Genomic DNA, 25,259 nt, shown 5'->3' with positions numbered 1-25,259 from the left:
TAAACATGGACGCGATTGCCCCTCCCAGCCTGAAACCATGCTGGCTGATGAAAATGCACACACTTTTCATATAGCGCTTAGTAACAGCATTTAGCCTATTTTCAAGCACCCCCACTGTTCGCAGGTGAAATGTGTTTTTTTTAGGATCACCATGTATTGAAGTATGAAAGCTGGGATCAAACAGCCCGCATCCTGGTTCGGACGAATATTTTGTGGTTTGTCAGTTGAAGATTTGATGTTTATTCTGGTTGGCATGATTTCTCCCATGCGGCCTAGTGTTGTTTTCATCCACCAAATCCTCCAGGTTATATGGAGTTAGGGATTGCTTTCAGTTCCATAGCCCCCAACCCTTCCCTCAACCACTTTTTATGGGCACTGGATTAGCAATAGTTAGACAGGGCGTTTTAGCTTCGTTGACATGCTAGCGCTAGTCATGGCCAATCGTAGACTTCGGGAGGTGAAGGGATGATCGATAGAAGATGCAACATAACACAGAAGACTCCTATTTTAATTCATGGCAGAGTTTAAACCGTTTTTTTCTGATACACATGAAATGGTGTATTTCAAATGAACACTGCAAAAACAAGCATTTGCAATGCAATAGGTCTCACATTTACGTGAGTTTAAGCTATTGCCTTTGTAAAAAACAATGCCTTTTATTTATGTTTTTTTAAAAAACAAAAAATAAAAGGCATTCTCATTGGAGAAGAGCAGATGATCATCCTATTTCTTGATAAATCACTTTCCACGCATTTGTTGAAATCTCCAAGCACAATCGGGTGACAAACCTGTCTGTTTAGTTGGATGCAAGGCAGATAGCGCATCAATGAAGCATGTTTTGAGCAGAGTGCTTGTCTACCGTGCACAGATGGATACAGCCAGACTTGCTTTTGGTGCGCATGAACAGCCTCATAGCATCCTAAGGATGTCACCACCACTGTGTGGGGGATAAGAGCCAATGATGGGGATCTAACCGGAGGCTGTGTCCCAACTGGTAAGATGTTGAATATTCAGTGCAATTTAGAGTACTGGTCGAAAATATATCTACTTAATCTCTCTGTCCATGAGACCTATGCAATCATCACTATACAAATCATCTGAGCCTAGTGATCTTGCGATAGTTCGAAAAAGGTATTTTCTTCCTGAAATTGTAACCAAAAAAAGCCTGATTACATTTTGTTTACTTGCCTATTGTCTTTTCGATGATGTTCAGATCTCTCCCATTTCTGTTCTAGAGCTTGCTATCCAGATATTTCATATTTGACTCCGGTTACCTTTTATTGAGTATTATGGTCAGCTACCACATGATCACACTTGTCCTGACTTGTCCGTCTCGTTCCCCTTTGCAGGTTTTCCAACAGGTTGACTTTAACAAGAAGCCGGGCCGCATCAGTGTGCGACCCTTTAACTTTGCTGTGATCCTGAAGCTCTCCAATGCTAACTTGCAGGAGAAGGCATTCAAGGTGAGTCGGCGCTCTACTACTTTTCATGGGGGAGTGTGGGTGTGGGGGTGGGGGGGGGGGGGTACCAAATGTTTGCGGTTTGATTAGCGATCTGTGCACTTCTCCCGTTCTCGAAAACCTCCTTTTATGCCAGAGGCTGGATTGAATAGGCCTGTGTGTACTGTGCTCGCAGTAGCTGATTGGACTGCTGCTATTTATTTTTTCTTTGCAGTTTTATAAGTAGCTTGAACAAGACCCATGAAGGTATCAGAGTGCTTTGCAGTAAAACTGTTAATGCATACAAGCAGTTTACAAACAAACGGTTACATAGGTTTTGTTAGTGTTTAGTTGCAAACAATTTACGCAGTTACATCAGTTAAAACAAACTTCTCTCTTATGAAGATATTTATGCAGAATGTTAGTTTCTTCTATTTAGATATCTGATGACAAAAAAAACCCAAAGGAAAAAGAAAAGCAGACAGCCATTTTTTCTACTAGGATGGCCCTTATGATCAGACCAAGAATTAGCTAGCGATGGTAACCGAGGGTTAGAAGTCCATTTGTTGTTAGGGTGATAAGGGACATATATGGTGACCTTGTGAATGACAGAGTGGTGCAGGGGAAACAAGATGTCTTACTCACCCTGTTGGAGAATGTAGAGCATAGCTTTGTTAGTACTGAAGCACAGGGAGTCTGCCACACTGATTGCGACTGAATGCTAAATCTAAGTTTGTGTGTATCCCCTTCTGGAAGAGGCACTCTTTCTTCCTGCTCTGACTGTGGGGCAGGGAGGGTTAGATATCCTGGGGCCCTTTGGAGCTGAGACAGCTGGCACCTCCAAGGCTCAATAGTGGTGGATCTGGTGCAGGTTCTGGTGTTCCTCCATGTGGTAGTGTTGATGCCACTGGTGCCCATGTAAGTGAGCACCGCCTCCATGCCTAGGCTTCGCAGGAGAGGGCAGAAGCCCTCTGTGCTGAGGGTTTCATTATCCTTGCCACCCAGGACACAGAGTGCTCTTGACACCCTCTGTTGTACGTGGCGCAGTAAATCTAGCTGTTTGGAGGATTTCAAGTCAGCGTAGAAGGGAGCGGTGAAAGTCTGTGTCCAGAACAGTATTGGCTGAGGGCCTGCAGTGAGCAGAAAGACATTGGTGATCCAGATGCAGCCAGTGTTCAAGCACCACACCGGTATGAGCAGTGCGGTGGCAATACCAGTCAGAGTATTGCTTAGCCGAGTTCGCATATAGTGGCTGTTGTGGGCCTCTGAACCACAGTGTGCCACTGACCTGAAGCTCTAGGATTAGAAGATGAAAGCCAGCCCCCTGTTGAGAGCCAGATGCTGGTCAATATTAAGACAGTGTTGGTGTTTTTGTTGGCCTGGACAGGCTTTGGGCACAGTAGCCCTCCCCAGCCCCACCAGTAGTTTGGGAACTGGTTTGTAGCTATGAAAGAAGCCATTCTGATGCCCTTGTCTGTGTTTTGCTGACCGACTGATGAACCTCACATGGTCTGGGCTGTTGTTTGGATACAGGATTGGGACACCATCATCGTTGGCAGCATGCTGTGCGAAAGAGGATCGGCATGGGCCTGTCCTGATGCAGAATTAAAGTACTCCCCTTTGTATCTTTATCAGTAGAGGAGAGTCCACTGTTCCCAAGTCCAAGCCACTAATAAAGAAGAGGTCTTTAGTGCAAAGCACGTTTTGCTTCTCCAGATACTTCCTCTAGAGCGAGCTGGGAGTTCTGTATCGAGCCATGCGCTGCCGTTAACTGGGAACAGTTGTGTACACTGGGGTCCAGGGACTCAAATCTAGTCTTCTTAGAGCTCGGCTTCTGATGGTGGGAGGGCAACAGGCCTGGTGCCCATCCACTGGGGTAGATTGTTAGGGACTCTGATCCCATGGGAGAGCCTATTTGTAGCTTCGTCTCTGGGGGAAGGTGCTTGCTTTCATGGGGGCATGGGACAGAGCCTCCAGTGGAGGCTCTGTCTGATGCTCAGCAGGCACCAGCCGGGGACTTAGCTGTGGCATGACTTGTGGTCACCTAAACATTGGCTGATGGGCCGGTGCATTTTTACTCTTTTGGGTGTCCGATTTGTCATAACATTGGCAGGGTGTCTGAGAGCCAGGGAATGAGTTGATTGGGTGCTGCCCTTAACTGTGAGCCTAGGTGTGCGATAGGCACTGAGGTTGCTGTTCTCTTATGAATCGCTTTGCTCATACATGGTAGTTAGAATGCACATCGTTTTATCTTCCCAATAATTTCAGTACTTTGTGTGTTTGATGGCACACAGATCTGCGAATCTTGCTAACTTCACCTACTCTCTTCACTCCTCAGGACGGCCTGATAGAGCAACTTTATGACCTAACGCTGGAGTACTTGCACAGCGAGGCACACAGTGTTGGCTTCCCAGAACTCGTCCTACCTGCTGTCATCCAGGTAAGAGAGATGCAGAAGGCCTGGGCTCTGGCGATTTTTGGGGTGCCAGTCATACACATGATGGGGGTGGGAGGGTTTGGGCATTCCGTGAATTGGGTAGGCAGCTATTCATGCGATGTTATGCATGAACATTAAACCCTTAATTTGAGAAGGCAGCCTGGCATTTAGGTGTGGTGCCGGGAGGGTTGGGCACACGATCATCTTATTTGGGTAAACCACACCTAAGAACTAGGGGAATGTCTAGAAAAGTAGCTGCATGCTCACTGAAAAAGTTACTCTCTGGTAGCCGGTAGTAAATGAAGAAAAAAGTTCCCTTGTTCTGCACATACGCCCCTGCTTGCATAGTGTAAATGATAACAGCAGTGAGGAAACTCACCTGCTTGAAAAAAAAATCCATTTAGTTTAGTGACACTTGCATTTTTAGCTTTGATGGATACTATCAACGGCAGGTTTATCACCATTAGAATATTCGCAGACGCCAGACTGAATCTGGAAGATTTATACAGCATGACTCATGTGCAGATAGGTGGTGCTGGGTGGCTACATGTTGACTTCGCTTTGCCCCAGAAGTGATGAATGGCGCGGCATAAAAGTGCCCCCACCGCATGCCGAAATCTGTTCCTTTTGCAGCGTGAATCTTTCTGGATTCACTATGCTGTGCATATTCCGCGGTCTTGTGGTTGGGTCCGGATTCGTAGTCTTTTCTTTGGGTTTTTTTTTGTAGCCCTTGTGGGCGTCGGCGTCACACCTCCTTGGGTGCATTTCCAGTGACTTCGGCATGCTCCCTGCGGAAGCTCCCACTCTTGGGCGCCATCTTCAGATTCTTTTTTTCCGCGGTCGGGTCTGGATCGTTCCCGTTGGGCTCCAGACATTTTTGGAGAAAGTACTGAAAAGAGTGGAAGTTGGAGGAGATATTGGAAGAAGATGACCAAAGAAGACTTCACAAGACATTGACGAAGAGGAAAGAAGGTGAAAACCTCGAACTTCGACGATCGTCGACGTCCACGCGCTCAGGGAGGCCTGAACGCACGAGGATGGACAACACGCCGTTCAAGTTCTGCCCGAACTGCAGACACAAGTACGCACAGAAGGACCAGCACCCGGTTTGCAACCTCTGCCTACCTGTAGAACACAGAAGCGAGGACTGCAACGCCTGCGCCGTCTTCGCCCAGAAGACCCTCCGTGTGAGGAAGAGACAGAGGGTAGCACACGCCGCCCTCGGAGGAAAATCCCCGACGCCATCGCTGTACGAGCTTGGGATGTCCTCAGAGGAGGAGGACAACGCTGCCGCCGAAGACGACGGCTACACGGTCGTAGAGACCGATTACAAGAAGACACCTGATAAGGTAGGAGACTCGACGTCCCATAAGAACACTAGAGACTCTGAGTCTCGAAAGCACGAGGCCAAGAGCCCGAAGGCGCCGACGCAGCGACATCTGCCGTCCGCGACCACGAGCAGGCCCAGCGGATCCTCGGAGAAGGAGTCCCTGGCGCCGAAGGCTGCTGACCAGCAGAAAGCATCGAAGATCGTCGCCGAAAGGGACCGATCGACGTCGAGGAAGAAAGACCCTAAAGCCTCGGCAACGCCAAAGGACCCGAAAGCCGAAATCTGTTCCTTTCTTTCTGTCCCTTCCAAATCAAGTCTTCACTTCCACTTCTTTCTTGACTGACAATTCTTTCTTTTAATCTACCTTTTTAGTATGAAAAAACAGTGTGCTAGGGAACATGTCCCATCAGAAAACTACAGGGTTTAAACCTTGTTAGGACTGTTGTATGCAAATATCTGTGACAGACCCGCTCAGCGTATGCCTTATGGAGTCATCACTCCAAGTCATGCAAAGTGTATGCTGATGAATCTAGTGGGAGCCTGGAAAGTGAAGCAAAGCTGAACATCACAGATCACTATAAGAAAGTGTGCAATGCCTGCGTCCATTCGACATAAAAAGTACTGGTCTGCTCATTGTCCTCGTCGAGTTTCAAGTCTTCCGGTAAGTCAAAGTAGAAGCACAAGAAGGTTGTGGAATTTAGCCTCGTGCCAATCTCTGCTAGGGTGCCTTAGTCTTTTTTCCGGTCCCTAATCGAGGAGCCGATTTTCTAGCTGATTTTCCTGGGCCATCGACAATGTCACAACACATTGAGACCCTTAGGGAGGGCATTTTGCATGTTTTTGGCACTCTTCCAGCTCCAACAATCCGCAGAGGCCACCACTCGGGGCTGGCAAAATTATCCTCTGTGCCTCCCAGAATCTCGGGTTCTGCCTATTTTCAATGCCTGCTTCCACTCTGGTACTAAAATCCACGCTGGCCCCTTCAACATCGACTCTGGCCCGATGTCACTCATGCCGGAGGAGGACTCTGTACCAATAGTTGCCTGACTCTAAGCCATACCTGCCTTGCCCTTGACTGAGGTCACATCCTGAATCTGCTCCAATGCATCCAGTCCCTGCACTATCTAATTCATACAGAACAATGCCTTTACTGCAGAGCTAAACTCAAGTGCTCAAACAACTTTTTTATTCCGACTCTGACAAGAGCGGGGGAGATTTACTCCCACACTGTGATGATAACCTTTATAAGGATTTACAGGCGGCCAGTGGGTTGGATAATTCCCCAGATACTCGGTTGGTTTCACCCCTTCTCCATCAACTGAGGAGAGTGCTTCCTTTGCGGTGGTGATCCGGCATGCAGCTGAGGCATTGGACTTTCAACTTCATTCTGGGAAATTCAACACTAATGTTCTGACTGAAGTTCTACAACCTGGCCAGGCTTTCACCAAACCTCTTAGGCCTGAGGTCTTTCGTGCCAGCTGTTTGCTGGGACATTAGTCCCAGGCTCCCTGGAACATGGTCAGCGAGAGCTTGCCGGCAGCCGTGGAAGAATTTGGGACTCAAATCATCCAGGATGATCAGGATGCGCCCAGGTATGCCATTTGTTCCAAACTGGACACCACTGATTGCTCGGGCAGAGCCGTTGGAACTAGTGTGGTGTTGCAGTGTCACATATGTATGAGATTTACTGCCTTTTCTGGAGACACGCAGGCTTCGTTTATGTATAGGCTTTTCTATGGCTTTCACCTGTTGGAGAGAAGGTTGATTCAGCCCTGGAACAATTTAAAGAGAGTTTGACCACAGCGCGTTCCTTGGGCCTCTCAGCTTCTGCTGGACCATTTCCTTAGCAGTTGTGTCCCTTTCGGGGCTTCTCCACAGAGCTGGCCTACCAGCAGCGCCAAGGTCCACCTCCCTACAACAGACACCACAGCACTTTCGGGACAGAGAACAAGCAGACAATGTTAGGGCCTTTGGAGGCAGCGAACTTCCCAGCCCCCCCCCTCTCCTACAGCTGCAGCATCCAGACCACTTTACTTTGCCCTTGGTGACATGGGACTATCCAGTGGGAGGCAAGATCAGTAATCTTTACTAACAGTGGCAAAATATGACATCCAGCAAATGCTCCTTCAGTCCATGCCCTGCCATTCCTTTCTGACTCGCCACATCTTCTGCCCCACATCAGAGCTGCTTTCAGAGGCACATCTGTCTGTGTTTAAGAGGTGCAAGCTTGTTTAGCCAAATGTACTATAGAGTGTTCTAGCCCCTGAAATGGGAGCTGGCTGTTAATCCCACTATACCCTCCTGCTGAAGGCCTTCACCCTATTTTAGATCTGTCCACTCAACACCTTCTTGCAGGAGTACAAATTCTAGATGTTCATGTTGGCCCAGGTTCTGTCCCCATGGAAATGGAGGACTGGATGGTGTTTTTGATCCTGCAGGACATCTACTTTCATGTACCTACTTGTGGTTCAAGGTAAGCAAAGATCACTTTTAATTTGCTGTGCTCCCATTAGGCTGCGACAGTGCCCCTCTGGTGTTCATGAAAGTGAAGTTACACCTGACTCATTCGCATAGGCTCCTTTCATGGGAGCCTTTCTGTATATGGTGCAGTTTTGTGTCTTTCCTCCTTCACAGTAATGTCCTGGATTGATCTGATCTGATACTGATATTTCAGCCTCTGTCCTGGGTCTCTGTGAGAGGGGCACTGAGGCTGCTTGGCCTTTAGTCCTCCTGTATTCTGTTCGACTATGCCATGATGCAAATGTGGTACAAAAGGGTGTGGTGATGGACGGAGCATCTGAATCAATCAAACACTCACACCCAGTCAACAGATCTGGGTTTAATCCATCACCGTTCTTTAGCCCACTCTACCACCCCAGTTCAGACATGGTCATATGCAAATCAGTCTGACCCTGTGCCTCATCGGAACAGTCCAGCCCGAACTGCCAAGCCATGTCTTCCCTGGACCGGAAACAATCTTCCAAGGACCGGTTTCTGGCATTCCAGCCGTCTTCAGCCCAGCTTGCTTGAATCCAGTGGCAAAGTGAGCAAGGGACTCACGTCTGAGCATACCCTGCCACACTTATGGCGGCCAAAAGCGGTACAAAAGGGGGTGGTGATGGACGGAGCATCTGAATCAATCAAACACTCACACCCAGTCAAAAGATCTGGGTTTAATCCATCACCGTTCTTTAGCCCACTCTGCCACCCCAGTTCAGACATGGCTATATGCAAATCAGTCTGACCCTGTGCCTCATGGGAACAGTCCAGCCCGAACTGCCAAGCCATGTCTTCCCTGGACCGGAAACAAGCTTCCGTTGACCGGTTTCTGGCATTCCAGCCGTCTTCAGCCCAGCTTGCTTTCACCGAAAAGCCCTGAGCCTAAACACTCAGTCCCACACGGTAGCTTCACTGTCGAAACAATCGTCGACCAAAGGTCAGTTAAAAACAAAGGAGCTGTACGGGTCTAGAGTGAGGGATACTCATGCACGAAAAACCCAGTCGAAGCCCTCAATGATTCTATCTGCTCAAGAGGGAGCGAGAGAAAAAAACCAAGGCCCCAAAGATGAAGAACTGTCGACGCCAAAGGAGAGGTCTTCGCCAACGCTGGAGACGTAAGAGAAAAAGACTTGAGGCCGAAATGACAGCACTCATGCAAATAAAATAAGGACTTTGACGCCTCCTTAAAAGATTTTCGGATCCTGCCCAAGCTGTCACAGTCTAGGAAGACCAGTCTGCCCTTGGAGGCTTCTGCAACACCAGAGCTCCCATCAAGAGGAACAAGAGGAGTTCTATGTACTCGATGAGACCAAAGAGGCAATATGGTTCGATGAAGAGTCCTGGCACGATCTTGATGCCGAATTCCCCATAGAAGTAGTAGACATCTTCCCTTTGAAGCCATCTCCACCAGACAGACCACTCCATATATAACAACCTTATCAACAGGGCTGATGAAACATATGGAGTCCAGCTGGAGGAAGATGAGGAAGATGCTTGTTTTTTTCCTCAAGACCCTAATGCTGGCCATCAAGCGGAACCTATACCTTCTAATGCTACCCAGCATATTGGATCAAAGGAAGACTGCATTTCTTATTTTTTTCCCTAACAGCTTCCGCCACCCACCACCCAGCCTCAAGCTCCTCCTTCCGTCCATTTTGCTGGTCCCACAGTGTGGATTCATTTTGGCATGCCTGGCAGCTGCCATTTGCTACTGAGCTGCTCAGTTTGTGCTTAACACTTTCCCAAACTTTGAAATGCATTTTTTTTATTTACAATTACAAGTGGCATTCACTATCTTGGAACGGAAAAAATAATAATGAACAAAATGACGGCTTTGTTAAACTTTATATGCACGCATACGTGGTGGTGGTCGTGTGTGGCTACGTAGTCATAACACAGGGTTGCCTTAGCATCATGCTGCATAGGCGCCCATGCTTGCCTACACGTCATTGAATGGTTTCTTTATTTATTTTTCTTCCTCCCGTTGCTGTACAGCATAGGCAAACAATCAGTCTTTTGCGTTGGTAAAACCTCTTGGTAAAGCTAGAGGTCAGAAAGGTCATACCTACTGGCTTTAACAATTCTTGGTTTTAATTTTGCCTTGTGTTTGTCTTTGTGGCCTAATAAAACAGTCTTGGAAATAAATGCATGTGCTGCCCTACAAAGGTGTGGTTTCTGCATTGGCTCCAGCCGACTGAGGTTGGCTTGCCATGTTTTGAAAGCCCAGGCAGCTGACACTGAGAGATACAAAATGTTCATTCCTAACATATTCTACAATAACTGTAAAAAGTTTACTACCATGCCACAAATGTATCAGTTATAGCATGGTTGAGCAAAATTTGTATTTTTTATTTCTGTGTGAAATATCACATAATTTGACCAAAATGTTGCAAAACTGTCAACCAAATCTGCTGCCACTGTAACATGATTATTTTCTTACATTTTTCTATGGTTGCATCCGGTGAGAAATTGCTTGTGTGCATCTATGTAGTTCTGCTCAGAGGAGCCTATATCAAGACCAATATTATTGATCTATTTTCCACGCAGGTGATATATTGGAAGTCGGTTTGTCTTCTTTTCCTGTCTAGGATAGATGAAGTGAATCCGCATTTGTGTCTATCTAGAGGGTTAAACCTAATTAAATAATGCAAATACTCGATTCAACCATTGGGATTATCAACAGAATAACAATCTGAATGTGAAAGAGTGTGAGCCCGGTAAAGGCTTTGTTTTCTCTAGATGCTAGTGTGTTTTTCATATCTTCTGTCTTGACACTTAGGGCCCAGCCTAGACACAGCATGGCATCTGGCAGCTGTGTGAAGCCTTTCCTTCGGGCTTCTAAAGCATACATGAGTTAAGGGGCTTTATATTTGTGTACTCTGTGGTTTCCCCACGAGGTTCCAGGTCCAGCAGTACTAGTTTACTCCAGTTATAGATAATCCGTGTAGTCCATTTAGGGGTTTCGTGGCATTTCATGTTGGCAAGCACTGTTTGAAGCAATGTGAATAGCGAGCTAAAGCATTGCCTGTGTCGCACCGGATGTGTGTGAAACGTTTTTTTTGTGCACTGTTGGATGCAGGACTGTCTTCTGGGAGCGATGCAGACAGCCTTTGATTGAAAGGTTACATAGAACTGACCGTGAACAATTCGTTTACAACAGAACATTGAGTGAAATCGTTCAGTTGGTATACTACCAGGTTTTTCACATGAGGAAAGAACAGATGAGGCAAGAACTTGACTCTAGCATCAATTGATAATCTTCTGCCACGTGGCCAACAAGGCCTCTGCTTAATTTGTGCCTGGTGGATGCTTCAGAGTGGCAGGCGCAGTCACAGACTACGATTTAGCAGCTGTGGAATCCTGGTGTTCCCAAACCATTGGGTAGAGGGAAGGCAGATGGACGGACACCTTGAGGGGGCAGAGGGTCTTGGTAAGTAGAGGTCAACACCGAGGACACCATCCACACGATGAACACCATCCACTCCGGATCGCCAACCGACCCATGCCCCCACCACGTCTTCAACAAGGTCGACTCAGTCATCGCACCCCAACTCCGGGACATCATCAACTGCTCCTTCAACACCGCCACCTTCCCGGAGAGCTGGAAGCATGCCGAACTCAGCGCCCTCCTGAAGAAACCATCAGCAGACCCCACCGACCTCAAGAACTACTGCCCCATCTCGCTGCTCCCGTTTCCTGCTAAAGTCATTGAGAAGACCATCAACAGACAGCTTTCCGCCTTCCTCGAGACGAACGGATCCCTCGACCACTCACAGTCTGGCTTCCGAGCCAATCACAGCACCAAGACCGCCCTCATCACAGCCACTGACGACATCCGAACCCTGCTCGACAACGGGGAAACAGCGGCCCTCATCCTCTTGGACCTCTCCGCAGCGTTCGATACTGTCTGCCACCGCACCCTAGTACAACACCTCAACAACATCGGAATCCAAGAGAAGGCGCTGAATTGGATCATCTCGTTCCTCGCCAGAAGAACCCAGAGAGTCCGCCTCCCCCCGTTCAGATCCGAGGCCACCGAAGTCATCTGCGGCGTACCACAAGGATCTTCACTCAGCCCCACCCTCTTCAACGTGTACATGAGCCCCCTCGCAGCCATCACACGCCAACACAGCCTCATCATCTCCTTCGCCGACGACACCCAGCTGATCCTCTCCCTCACCAACCCCCCGCCACCGCCAGAACCAACCTACACGAAGGGATGAAAGAAGTAGCCGAATGGATGAAGAACAGCCGCTTGAAACTGAACTCAGACAAGACCGAAGTCCTCATCCCGGGATCATCACCATCTGCCTGGGACGACTCCTGGTGGCCCCCGGCCCTAGGCAGCGCACCCAAACCAACGGACCACGCACGCAACCTGGGCTTCATTCTGGACTCCTCCCTATCGATGACCAGACAAGTCAACGCCGTCTCGTCATCTTGTTTCAACATCCTACGCATGCTCCGTAGGATCTTCCGATGGATCCCCACCGAAACCAGGAAGACGGTCACCCAGGCACTCGTCACCAGCCGACTGGATTACGGAAACACCCTCTACACCGGAACCACAGCCAAACTGCAGAAAAGACTCCCAACGCATCCAGAACGCATCCGCACGACTCATCCTGGACATCCCCCGTCACGGCCACATCTCCGGACACCTGAAAGACCTGCACTGGCTCCCCGTCAGCAAAAGAATCACGTTCCGCCTCCTCACCCACACACACAAAGCCCTCCACGACCTAGGCCCAAGGTACCTCAACAACCGCCTGACCTTCTACACTCCGACCCGCCAACTACGATCAACCAGCCATGCCCTCGCCGCCGTTCCACGCATTCGAAGAGCCACCATGGGAGGAAGATCCTTCTCCTACCTGGCAGCAAAGACCTGGAATTCCCTCCCCATCCACCTCCGTCTTACCCAAGACAACCTCGCCTTCAGGAAGCAACTCAAGACCTGGCTGTTCGAGCAGTAGCGGACACCCCTCCCCAAGCGCCTTGAGACCCTCCGGGTGAGTAGCGCCCTATACAAATTCCTTGATTGATTGATTGAAAGAATGTGGGTGATCCTCGGAGAAAGGAGACAGCAAAGGGGAACGCCTGAAGTCTCTGGGAGTCCAGAGGGCTAGCCTTTGTGGAAACGCCAGAAGTTAATGTAACTCGTATTGCACAGCAACCAATGTCTATCAATCATTGAGTGCATCCCAACAGCTGACCTGGAAACCTCAAACAGTTCCACAATATAATCCCCTAGCTAATCTAGGGCTCTGGGGTGCATGCAGTAGGTACGCCCCCAGTCCCTGGGGAAGATTGAAGGGGTGCATTTGTTGAGGTTCCAGCTCAGACATGTGGCACTAATATGGGGATACTTCAAGCACCCTAGTCTAGACGACGTGAAAACTGGTTCATGTGGCACTCTGTGTCTTTAGTCTCTACCCCGTCCGTACCTGTCACAATACTTTACAGTGGTGGCCCATCATGCTTGCACTAGTCGAATAAAATGTTGAACCAATAAAACTAGTGACTGTGTGCAATGAGCATTTCACCTGATCAGAAATCACTCTTCTGTTACTGTTGCAATATGACCAACATGGCCCTACATCCAACCATTGTGTATTTTCTATTGTTTTCATAAGAAAGAAAAAAGCAATAACAATTGAGTGTATACTGTGGACACATATTCTCATCCGACATTGCAGTGGGTGCACAGCAATGCAAGAGGTAGTCAACAAAAACAGCCATGAACATCTGGACGAAGCACCCAACTGCCTGTTTGACCCTCCATTGTTAGTCATCCATCTGTAGGCTCGCACCTAACTTGAGTACAGTGGTTATTTCAGGTACCCTCGTTCCTGTCAGTGCCAATCCCCCCACTCTATTGCTTTTTGAGGCAGGGACTTTCGTTACAATATGGACCGCAAGAGAAAACCTATTCTGAGCTGTAGCGTAAAACCGGGGCCTGGCATACACTGCTCGCTCCACTCGAATGCCTGGAGTGTTCCAGATACCCAAAAACATCCTGGAAGGGGCAGGCCTCATTGCATCCGAACGAGCTGTAATTGAAGAAATATTTCTGCAAGCTTGATGTATTTTGCCACAAAGTCACAGAACCTTCACAGGCCTGCTCCACAGTAGACCACTCAACCCTGCACAAACCATCGAAGAAGGAGAACTTGAATTTTACCAATCCTTTCTGCCAACTCAGACCGTCAATCCCTTCCACCCATTCATTTTGACAACAAAAGTCCACTTGCCTGGTCACGTTGGCAGCCCTGTTTCCAGCAGCAATTATGCATTCCATTGTAGCGCACGTCCTACCTCACGGACTCTTTAAACTGAGCCCATTGTCACCTGACCTCAAATTGTCAACACGATTGGGTCTCATGCCTTTGCAATAGTATGATTCCTGGGCCCTGATCAACGTCTCTGCATGCTAACAGATCACGCACCATATATATTTCAGCCATCTGACACGGTTCTGCCCTGCTCCCAACTGCAGATTCTCAGGGACTCTCTGATTCCAGGACTGAGGTTGGGCCTCACAAAATTGTTCCCTTGCACAAGCAGAGTATCCTATCCTGCTGTGAGGTGCCACCATCAGCAGTCCCTCGAGATCCGTGGATGTCCCCCCACGCACGTCAGGACCAGGGTCTGCACTGTTTATTATTTTGTGGTTTAATATAGCCAGGACTCGTACCCCTGATGAGCAGCGTTAGCTGATGGACAGCACACGACTTGTTGAAGGAGTGTTGAATTGCAGTGTTGCCTCTGTGCAGAGTTTTGGTGTTAGGATTGACCAGAGAGGTCTCTGCTCCTGTGCGAAATGGCAAGAGAGGACTAAGGGGGTACAGCGCATGTACTGTACATTTGTTTATTTTGTCGGTCAGAAAGGTGTATGTTGATTTTAGCCTATTTAAGGAGTATTTGTCTCTAATGTGAGATCAGTAGTGGAATGTACTTGTTGTTTCACTGCGATCTTGAAGCTGCATTTGTGTTGCGTGGAATGAATGTGATATAGCTATGCTTCTTGATTTCCCACCCAGCCTCCAGTCAGCATGTGCCCCACTTCTTGTTTGGGTTTGTCTGGCAGAGGAGCAATCCATAGGAATGTACTCATTTAAAAGGCAGCCATGGTAAATGGTTTATATAGTCTACCCAGAAGTGACCTGGAATCACAGGCATGCAGAGGTTAGAGGCAGCCCATTGTAAATGATTTGAAGTGTCCACCTAAGAGGGGCAGGGACCAACAGACGCATGCACTCATACTGGTAGCCATGGCACAGAGTAGATGCAGTCCACTCAGGGCTACAAGTGAACAACCCCCAGTTGTGTTCTGGATAGAGGCTGCCTCAGCAAATGATATATAGAGTCATCTAGGACCAAAGGTGGAGTAATCCCATTTAGAGACCTCTGAGTGACAGGAGCATCCAACAGGTGGGCTGTGATTACAGGCAGCCGGGTCTGATGTCTATTGGCTGGCCAAGTGCATATATATGTAGGAAACTAGACAAACTGTGAAGGAAATAAATAATTGTATCAAGTCACAAATCGGGAATTCTTTGGCCGGATGCCCGTTTTATACAAGTTCCATCCAGCTCTATAAGATCAACAGTTAACCGCGCAAGCAGACAGCAGTTTTTGCTTCCTAACGTGTTTTATTGAGGTCCCAGCAGTGACTGACGAACCTATTGTATATAAAAGTTAATACCTAATCAGTATGGTCTACACTTGGTGTGTAAGGAGAACCCTTTTCAACCACGACCCATGAGTGCTCCCTGGTCACTCTTGTTAACTCAAGCTTGGGAACATCTTTTCAACTTACAAAAGCCAAAACGATTGGCATTGTCTATGCATGTGCCTCTTTGCGAGTGGTTGTCAAAATGTTTAGGCTGGTAAGTAACTGATGGAATTGAACCTAAGATGGTTCCTGGGTGGGTCCTTTCTCAAAGGGAATGATGGTCTAAGGATCAGGGAGTGCGACGGCCGGGGTAGTCTGGTAGGAAATGGAGAGGGGCTCGTGCCTTCCAGGGTCAAGCAGAGGTCACCCTAATCTCATTTGACCCTTTAAGGCAGGGGTCTCCAAACCGGTCCTGGAGGGCCAGATTCATGCCAGATTTTTAAAATTACTACATGTATCTCAATGGGGATATCCCAAAAATCTGGCATGGATCCGGCCCCCCAGGACCGGTTTGGAGACCCCTGCTTTAAGGGAATGACCCAGAGTTCCTTGAGTTAGAAAGTGTTCAGATGACTGCCAATGCAAGTCACCACATAGAAAAGTACATAGTATGCACTTAGCGTGCCTGATGGTGAGATGATAGGGCTCTACGCTGAAAGAGGATACAGAAGAAAAGGAAACAGCTTACTTGTCTCTGGGTTACACGCAGAGGTCTGATCCTAGTCAGGACGATCTCACACCCGGTGTATCCTCTAGGGAATGTCGGGAAGGAGGAAGGACTAAATGTGTTGCTGGAAAAATGTAGGAGGGTCGAGGCTGCCAGGGTGGGATAAACCACCATTGTTCCTTGGCAAGACTACTCTAGTACTCTGATCTACCACAGACCTTGGGAGGAAAAAGCATTGTCTTTCTATTCATGCAGCCTCTTTTGCCGTATTAAACAAGTTCATTCATTCAACAATGAGATCTGCAGTAGTGAACATAGTGTGCAATGGGCTCCAATCATGGGAAATATAAAGTTGGTTTGGGCATAAAGTATTACTGCAGCCATGATGTAGTGTCTGAAAACAAGGATTTTGTGCATTGAAGGCCTTCGAACCACTGTTTTAAAAGTAAGATCTATCCAGGTTCTACAAATGGTCTCTGCATAACTTGAAAAGCCAGGGTACAGTGCCTCTTCTGTGCCCTATCCTATATTTTCCTCTAGTGACCTTGAGAGACTGATTGAGAGTCAGCTACAACTGCTGCACATTGTACCATTCTCGTCAGCATTGCTCAGATCTATTAACATGGGTTACACCCCAAATATCTCCACAAACTCAGTGAACGTAGCTACCGCCCCCTCCTCCTAGATTTTAGTCTTTTGGTGACTACAGTAATTAGTCTAGCAGTGTAGGCCTTTTAGATCCCTGTGGCTGACTGTTGCAGTGTAGGTCTGCCTTGCTTGACATGTCCGTGTGGTTCCTTGCTTAACCCCATGTATGAGACAGGAGTTGAAGTGTTTAGAGAGGGAGAGAAAGTCCACGAATGAAGACCATCGATGTGGAATATGGTGTATGACTTCTTAAGATATTGGTAACTCGCAGCGGCTCCTTGGCCATGGTGGGCATGACCGCCTGCACGTTCCTGTTGGCCAGGGACCCCTTCCTCAAGTTAGACCTACGTATGGGTTTGGGGAGGTTATCTCATCCTTTCCTTTGTTCAGACTAGCTTATACCTGCCCCAGCAAAACGTGCTCTCATGTTCCTTCCCATAGTTGCTGGCTGTCTCACCCTGAAGCCAGTACACATCCACAACCGGACCGGTTCCGACTGGCTTAGGCTTTGACCTCCTGTGTCATGAGTTTGGGGCAACTGGCTATCTATGGAAAATGGATTTTCCCTGATCGGGGACAGAATTTTAACACAGCATAACTTTGGTTATTTCGAGGTCGCTTTCTGTGCCCCCAAATTTGGACTAATCCCACTGCTGTTGAGTCACTAAATGTACTCTCCATCTAGACTTCAGTGGACTCTTTTCGTTCAGTGTGGTACAGACGAATTTCCAGGGACAAAAACATTTCCCTTGGCCGAGTCCAACTGCGAATTCCCAGAACAACTTAATGCTGTGACCAGAGTATGAGAGGATTTGATGCCTGACCATCTGGAAGCTCTGTCCATGGCTCAGCTGACTGCCAGATCAGAGTGCAGGATGCCTGAGGGAACCAAGACCACAGAGCAGTCCAGAGATTCCTGAAGCTATGCTGGTTGGTAGCAAGACCCAGATCAAAGACCACAGACAATTCAAGCGTTCTTCTTCTTGCGTCTGAATGGGGGTTTCACCCTACTGTGTGCCTTCCCCAGCAGGCTTTTCACAAGGGGGTGGCAGCCAGGGTGCTTTGACCCAGGTACTGCACATTTTGACAGCCCCCAAATTCCTGTTAGAATTTTTTTTTTAATAATAAAACAAAAGTCCTGATCTATTCCTTTTTTGTGCGGCGTATGCAGCCATGCCGATAGGTAACATCAAATAGGTTTTTTGCTTTCCTTAGAATGGATGTCTTCTTAATTACGAGCTGCTCGTCGGATCAGAAACCATAGAGGCTCCACAAAATGTTGACATTTTGAACCCTCCCTTCCCCAAAAACGTATGAGATGCCTGTCCCACAACACCATACTGGGCCTCCCCTAACCACCGTGCTGCCCCTCTTCTAGCTCCATGCTGCCCACGCCCAGGCCATTATAAACGTTTCTTCTGGAGGCTTCTAGACTCATCAAGGGCCTGAGGAAATATGGCAACAGCGCCCCCTTCCTGATGGAACTGACGAGCTCCATTTGCCAGTCCACACCACCTTCAAACCCAGCGTCATCTTCGAAAACCCATCGCAACCAGTACCCCTCCTATCTGGCTGGCATCTCAGGTTCTTGTAATGACTTCCTACTCTCTTGATAGATCAGGGACTGCCCGCGCGTCGAGCGTGATGGTTGTTTACTGCCTTGATCTGTGTCTTGGTGTAGGCAATGTGTGTGTACTGTGGTTTGGAGTTTCTTTCCCCCGTACATCCCAGAGTAAGCCTTGGCTGCTCGGGTGGGCTTCCCCTGCAGACCCACGTGCCTTTAGGGGGCGTCCTGTAGATTGCGTTGGAATGCAGCAGTGTGCTGGCACCAGTGATGAGCACAACGCACAAACGGTGCACTGCTTGGCAAACACTGACTGCCCAGGACTAGAGAGAAGGACTTGCCCGTCCGGGTTCTTATCCTGGATTGATGCATAGTCTTTCTTCGAGTGATTGCTGCTGCTCCTGTGGTGCAAAAGGTTTGTGCGTAAAACGGGGGTGGCTGACCGACCTGTGAGGGCGGATGGCCCACTGTCAGCCGACACTATGGACTGCCGTGAGTCCTCAGGGGAAGGAGTTCAGGATAAGGTTGGTGTCTGAAGGTTTGCACTTTGCCTTCATCTAGACCCGGGCCTGTTCTGTGTGGCAGAGGCGTGCCCGAGCCGTGCCCGCTGCTCCCCGTGGCGCAGGTGGGCTCCCGTCTGGTATGTCTTGGCGCAGGCGGCAGCCCCTCGCAGTCAGCTGGGAGGACCGCAGTGGGCGTTTCCGGAGAGCGGCAGAGCCCTGGCCAAGTTAAACAGCGGCCTCCGCACAAAGCGCGGCTGCGGCTTCGGGCTCTGACTGCGCCTTGAACTCCGGTGGGCGCGTTTGCTCGGGGCGCGGCGGGCAGCGGGTGCGAAGCGGTGCCAGGCGGGGGTTGGCGGAGCCGGGGGCAGCCGGCCGGCCCCTGCGTCATCTCCTCGAGTGCTGGCAGTCCACGTTATTATTCCTGGTCTGCAGGGTTAGGAGGGCGGGACACTGTTGCATTGACTGCTTATTGAGCAGTGTGTGTGTGTGGTGCGGGGGGGGGGGGGGGGGGGGGAGAGGGGGGGCACAAGAAACATGCTTAATGAGCGGAGTGAGGAACGCAACACCCGGGGGACAATCACGGAATGGCACTGAATAAGGCCTTCCAGGCGCAGCATATTGGTGGCAGACTAGCCAGGGCTTTGAGTCTGATGTGAAGTACAGATGTGACATTCTGTGGTCAACTAGTACGGCGTGAGCTCGGATCCTGGTGGGGCCCGGCCAAGGTTTCTATTGCCTGATCATCTCCGATCAGGATGGAGAGTTGAGTGTCAGCGACCAGAGACGGGCACAGCGTTGGCACGGGGGCAGAACACATGTTGAGGCACTGGACGGAGGAGAGCAGCAGTGACACCCAGCGGACAGTAACAGTATGGAATCCGTTTGCAGGGGACACGGTGGAACTCGCGTTCCACAGGCCTACCAGCATGAGCAACCCACGTGCCGCCACCATATTCACAGACCACCCTCCCACCCAATGAGTGTCCTTGAATGTGGATGCAGTTGACGCAAGTGGCACCGTGCTCGGCCACCAGCCGCAGAACCGGGCAGAAACCGAGCGGCGAAGTTTCCAGTAATTCAGCCCAGCTGCGAGCCGCTCCTGCCAGCTGGACCGGGCCCGCGTGTCTCTTCACGCTCCTTCGGGCGTGTTCTGTTGTTCGTAGCGAGCTGCCTTCTGCCAAGAGTCTGTGTAACAGAACTTTAGCAGACCAACTCCAGACTCCCGTCTCGCTCGCCACTTAACGCTGTGTGATCTGGGTCACACACAGGCATGGTGCCGCACCCTGTCCCTGCGGCCAGGCCTCTTTACATGGAGGGCGCTGCTTCGAGGATGAAAGGCGGGCGGAGCACACAAGCAGGCAAATAAGAGGCACACACTGTTGTTACTAGGAGCAAGAGAGAACATGTGACTGTCTCACCTTCTAGGCCGCCCCACTCCCACCGCGATTACCAGCAACTGCCTGTCCTCCCCTCTGGTAGATAGCGTATTACTGCCTCCAGGGTAGACCTCTTTTTTTTGGTCCGGCGTTAGCCAAGGCATATTGATTTTGCTGAAATAAATATATGTATATATTCTATCCCTCTCTCACGGGGACTTTCAGCCGCCCCTCTTCTTATATTGATCTGTTGGTGCACCACTCACATTTCACTGCAGCAGACAGGTGGCGCTGGACGAGCCAACTTCAGCCACTGACTAACTTTTCTGTGATTGACAGCATCCTTCACATTTCACCAGGAGCTCATCCGCATCCAAAGTAGTTTCATTCAGTGCCAGGGATCACTTTAGCAATGTCTGCTTTTTGAGACCCCGAAAAATGTTTTTAGCAAGTTACTTAACCCCTTCGCTGCGGCGGCTATTTCGCCGCAGCGCTAAGGGGGTGGGGCGGTCGCGCGGCGGTCCCGTGCTTGTGATGGAACCGCTCCGTCACGGCTCGGCTCGCGGGTGAGCTGTGCTTGTGACGGAACGGTTCCGTCAGGAACGCGCCCGCTCAATGGAACGCGCCACGCAGGCGCGCCGAGCGGGCCGTGACGGAACCGTTCCGTCACTAGCACAGCTCACCCGAGGCTTGTGACGGAACGGTTCCATCACAAGCACGCAAGGGGTTAAAAATATATTTTTGAGCAGCCAGTTACTCAATTGGGTTTTACAGAAACCATGACAAAACAAAGCAAGCACTGACAGTCAAAAGATCAACACCTTGCCTACTGGTTTTGCCATTGCTCCTCTGGCATTAGGCAAGTTCCTTTGCTTTTACCTAAGTGAGATGTATCATATACCTACATAAAGCTGCTTTGAGCCAGCCCTCTTCATCTATGGATGCATTAGTATGTCATGCACATTTTTAAGTTGCCCATTACAGCATGGGGCTGTGTGTCAGCTCACTTCAGCCACTGGCAAACTTCACTCTGGGTGACAGCATTCTGCACTTTTACTAGGAGTACATACACACCCAAAGTAGTTCTATTCAGTGCCAGAGACTACTATGACAGTGTGTGATTTTTTTTTTAGACCAAATCAATATTTTTGCTTTTAAACAGTGGCTTTTTTTTTTCTTCACAAACCAGGACTTGGTCTTCGTGTGACCAGTAAGCTACATTGCCCACCTGTACCTTTGCAGGGTTAGGTACCTCTTTTTGCAGGCCTGTGGGTGCGCACACAAACCATGGCAGGCCGTCTGGCAGTAGATTGGGTGTTTCTAGGGGGCCAACAGCATTTTTTTCCCTGCCTTTATGATTACCACTTTCTTTGCCTCTGCGCAGCAGCAGCTTTGTCAGATGCACAGCCGCTGACAGGTGTTCAGGCACCTGCTGCGTTGCATGATAAGCAAATTACGGTGTGCTTCTCACCTTTGGGGGATCTCTGTGGTGTGACTTCTTCATTTTCGGCTGTTGGTTGGAACCGGCGGAGGGTGAGGCGGGGTGGCCGGGCGTTCGCCTGTATCTAGTTTGTGGATGAGAACTGCATGCTTTGTCCCTCCTTTGAGACCAGTCTATTGAAATGCCAGGCTACGCTTCTTCTAACGTGGGGCAAGCCAGCCAAAGACTTGTCGGCCCCCGTTTGCACCGGGTGGAATAGTGAACTTTGTTTGCTGGTAGGTGAGCCATGGTAGTGGTGTGCATTGCGTACATTTTTATTTTTGCAAAATTAACACACCGCGCGGATTATGCATCAGTTGTTCAGAAAATTTCTAAAAACATACTTTTTCTGGTGCTGTCTTCTAATTTTTACCTCCCCCCCCCTCCATTGTAGCTTTCACTTGAATTGTCCTTGTTTGTATATGAAGCCCGCCCCCACCCATACCAGTATTAAATGGAATACATTTACTCATGTTTAATTGTGTACGCTTTACCTTGAATCGAGGTTTGTCTGTTCGAAGCTGGAGCATGAGAGATCACAAGATAGTGGTCCCCATGCACACTTTCCTTTGTACATCGTGGACATAACCACCTCTTGCCTGCTTTAGGGATCATTTCCTGAAGCTAGTGTGACCTGGTAGATTGAGTGGGCTGGGGTACCCCCAGTCTCTTTTCTTGCGATTCTAACTTTCCACTTAGTTAATTGAAATATCACAATTTTAGTGCAATTGAGCTCTCTGGCTGCACCAGTTTCGCTTGGATCCACAACTTGTACTTTACCACTTTTAACTGGCGTGAATTCACTCCCTACCGGAGAAAGTCACCCAAGATGAGTGTGAATTCCAAGATGCTCTTCTTCAGGACTAGGTGAAGATTTTGAACTTACTTTGCATAAGCTGATCCATGTTGGAGAAGTATAAGGCAAACAGAGTGTCATAAATACTGACCCTGGAGCCAGTAAACCAGTACACCATCTAGACTTCGCTGAGTGTGCTCAAAGGCATTTGCCTGGGTCAAAAAGTTTGCCAATAGCTGCTTTTCTTAATTCCAGGATAAGCCTTGACCATCTGGACAGTTGTGCTCCTGGGTGGAAAAGAAGTGGAGATGATCAGCCCAGAAAGTTGATGAGCCAACCCAGTGACAGGAAGACCATCACAAGGCCCAGCTGACTATCGCTGTGGAAGTCACGTCAACGGTCTTAGCTGCCCAGGAAGCACAAGAGCCTTGCGGTACAGCTGGGCATCCATCAAAGTGTTATCAGAGCTTTGCCATGGAGCTGAGCAAGAATTTCATGCATTATCCCAAATCTCCCCTACATTTTGAGACCACATATTGTACCCTATCCAGCCTCATAAGAACTTTGTGCCTCTTGGCTCCTGCCACTGGGGATATATTCTTTTGGCTGTGGCTGATCACTGTGATTCTTGGACCTTTCGATTTTTCTCCTTACTTTTTACATTGATGGTGGATCCGAAGACTAAATTCCAGTTCCCACTTAGAAATGGTAGATTATTTTTCTTGTGGCTGCCTCCATTCCCATGGGCGCGTCTGCCAGTGGACAAACAGGACTGAAATGATCTGGTTTGAGATGCAATTTTGTCCCCAGAAACTACCAATTGGTTGTTTACTTACTGCTCCATTTCTCCCCAACTCGAAAACTTGGATAAACTCGGAGACTAGTTTGGCTCCTTGACTAATCTGTCCCTGAACTGTGTCCTTCTGGACCCATACTACTGGTGACTGGTCTTGCCTCCCTGCCCCTATATCCTCTTGGCTTCGGTAGAGGTCCTATTCTTTGTAGATGGTGAGTTGTGGAGTGAACATTTGTTTTAATTGTGAAATTGACACCCTGATGTTTAATTTCAGCAAAAACCAGAGTTGTCTAGATTGTGCACCCAGATACCCTAGGGCAGACTAATCATATACAACTGAAAGCATTAGGGTATTGTTTTGGGGGCCCATTGACTTAGTCTGTGCAGATAGTATGTTAAATACTTCGAACCAAACCTAATCCTCTTGCATTGTGACCAACCTATTTGATTTTGCTGGGAACAGACTCCACAGTTCCATGTTGTTTTTTTTTCCGGCACCTACTGCTATAATGCTCAGTGTTAGTTTGGGTTTGTACCTAGCATATTTAAGTTTTAATCCTGTTTGTAACTGCCCACTTATACCCACAGGTCAACCCGGTCATACGTTTCTTCGACGTTCTAGCACTGGTTGAACATTCTTTATTTTGTGGTTTCCTGTGTGATGCTGTGTCTGAGTTTGTAACATCTAGCCCTCCTAAAGTTAGCCTTGTTTGTATGTTTGACTTCACTACCCAGAAGCATCAAATGCCTAAAAAGGGGGGGGGGGGGGATGAGTCTCCAGCAAGCTCAGCTGGTCCGGTGTAGAAGAGGACAAAGAGACCGGGGCTACTGCTACCTGAACCTAAATAGGCCTGGTCTCCGCCCTCTCACACACCGGAAGTGCGTCACTCCTACCCCGGAAGTACTCGGCGGTCGGTCGCCTATTGGGTTAGCCGGCCGCCCACAGACTAAGGGGGCGGGGGCCGGCGGGCTGGGCACTATGGGCGCACTCATTGAGAATCGCGCTTGGCAGACTCGCCAGTGTCTGCGAGGTATGCCACTGGTCTCCAGCTGCGTCCGTGTTACTCCCACTAGTCTCACGCACACCCACGTGCCTGAGCGTTGAAGGCCTGTTGCGCACGCTCTTGCCATGCCTGTGGGTGGCTGTACCGTGTGGCCTCGGTGACGTAGGCTTCCACCGGGCATTTCACTTCAGCTGGTGGCGGTCTGATCTTGGAGCAGGGGTTGAGTTTTAGTCCAGCCAACTTAGACGGAAACTTTTAATCAGTTTACCGGCACTCCTTCCCTCTTGGAACTGCGACGACTTGTCTAGTAAATGTAATCCCTATTTTGTAACTCTCTCAGATGGGACTGAGCTGGTTTCATATTTTTTTTAATTTTTTTTTTATTTAATGCGATTTTATATAGCGCAAACTTTACCCGAAGGTGTCAGAGCGCTTTACATAAGAACCAGTTGCAAAACATAAGGACTAAGGATTACATGTGTTACATAAAAGATACAAACAGAAACAAATTGCAAATGTAAAAGATGTAGAGTCACACACAGCAGAGATACAAACAGAAAGAAGAGGTACGAATGGATATACTCTAAGAGTCACATAGGAATGGTAGAGACTACAAAGGTCTATTGCATATACTAGTGATTCGAGTTATCTCTATATACATAGGGAAGGGATACGAATGGATATACTCTAAGTCACATAGGAATGGTAGAGAGTACACTGGTCTACTGCATATACTAGTGATTAGTTATCTCTATATACAGAAAAGCAGAGTTCCATTAAGTGCATACAGCGTGCGGCGCAGGGGGTGAGGGTCTCTTTACCCCTGTCCCGGGAGAGATGGGGCTATACCTTTGAATCTCTGCTGCTGGAATATCAACTCCGAGGAAGCCCTGGCGCGTCTGTGCACGCGCACGGAGGATATTCCCACAGCTTGGGGGAGGTGTTGCTTCCACAGTACCACGGCTTCTCCCGCCCCCCCCCCCCCCCCCCCCCCCCCCCCCGGGACTGCAGCAGACGGCGGTGATAAATCACTGGTGGCGAC

The 25,259-nt window shown here is 49.0% G+C and overlaps 1 protein-coding gene across 1 annotated transcript in view; it reads left to right on the top strand.

The window, feature by feature from the left end:
- The window catches only part of NOC2L (NOC2 like nucleolar associated transcriptional repressor), a 418,727-nt gene that overhangs the window by 231,800 nt on the left and 161,668 nt on the right, over positions 1-25,259 (top strand). Inside the window, exons 13-14 of the mRNA XM_086921428.1 lie at positions 1,350-1,463; positions 3,778-3,879. Coding sequence (XP_086777554.1) covers positions 1,350-1,463; positions 3,778-3,879 — 216 coding nt within the window. The remainder of the gene's footprint in view (positions 1-1,349; positions 1,464-3,777; positions 3,880-25,259) is intronic.

Source organism: Lissotriton vulgaris, chromosome 5, assembly GCF_964263255.1.
Source record: "Lissotriton vulgaris chromosome 5, aLisVul1.2, whole genome shotgun sequence".
Lineage (NCBI taxonomy): Eukaryota > Metazoa > Chordata > Amphibia > Caudata > Salamandridae > Lissotriton > Lissotriton vulgaris.
This window is presented reverse-complemented; position numbering and strand designations above follow the sequence as displayed.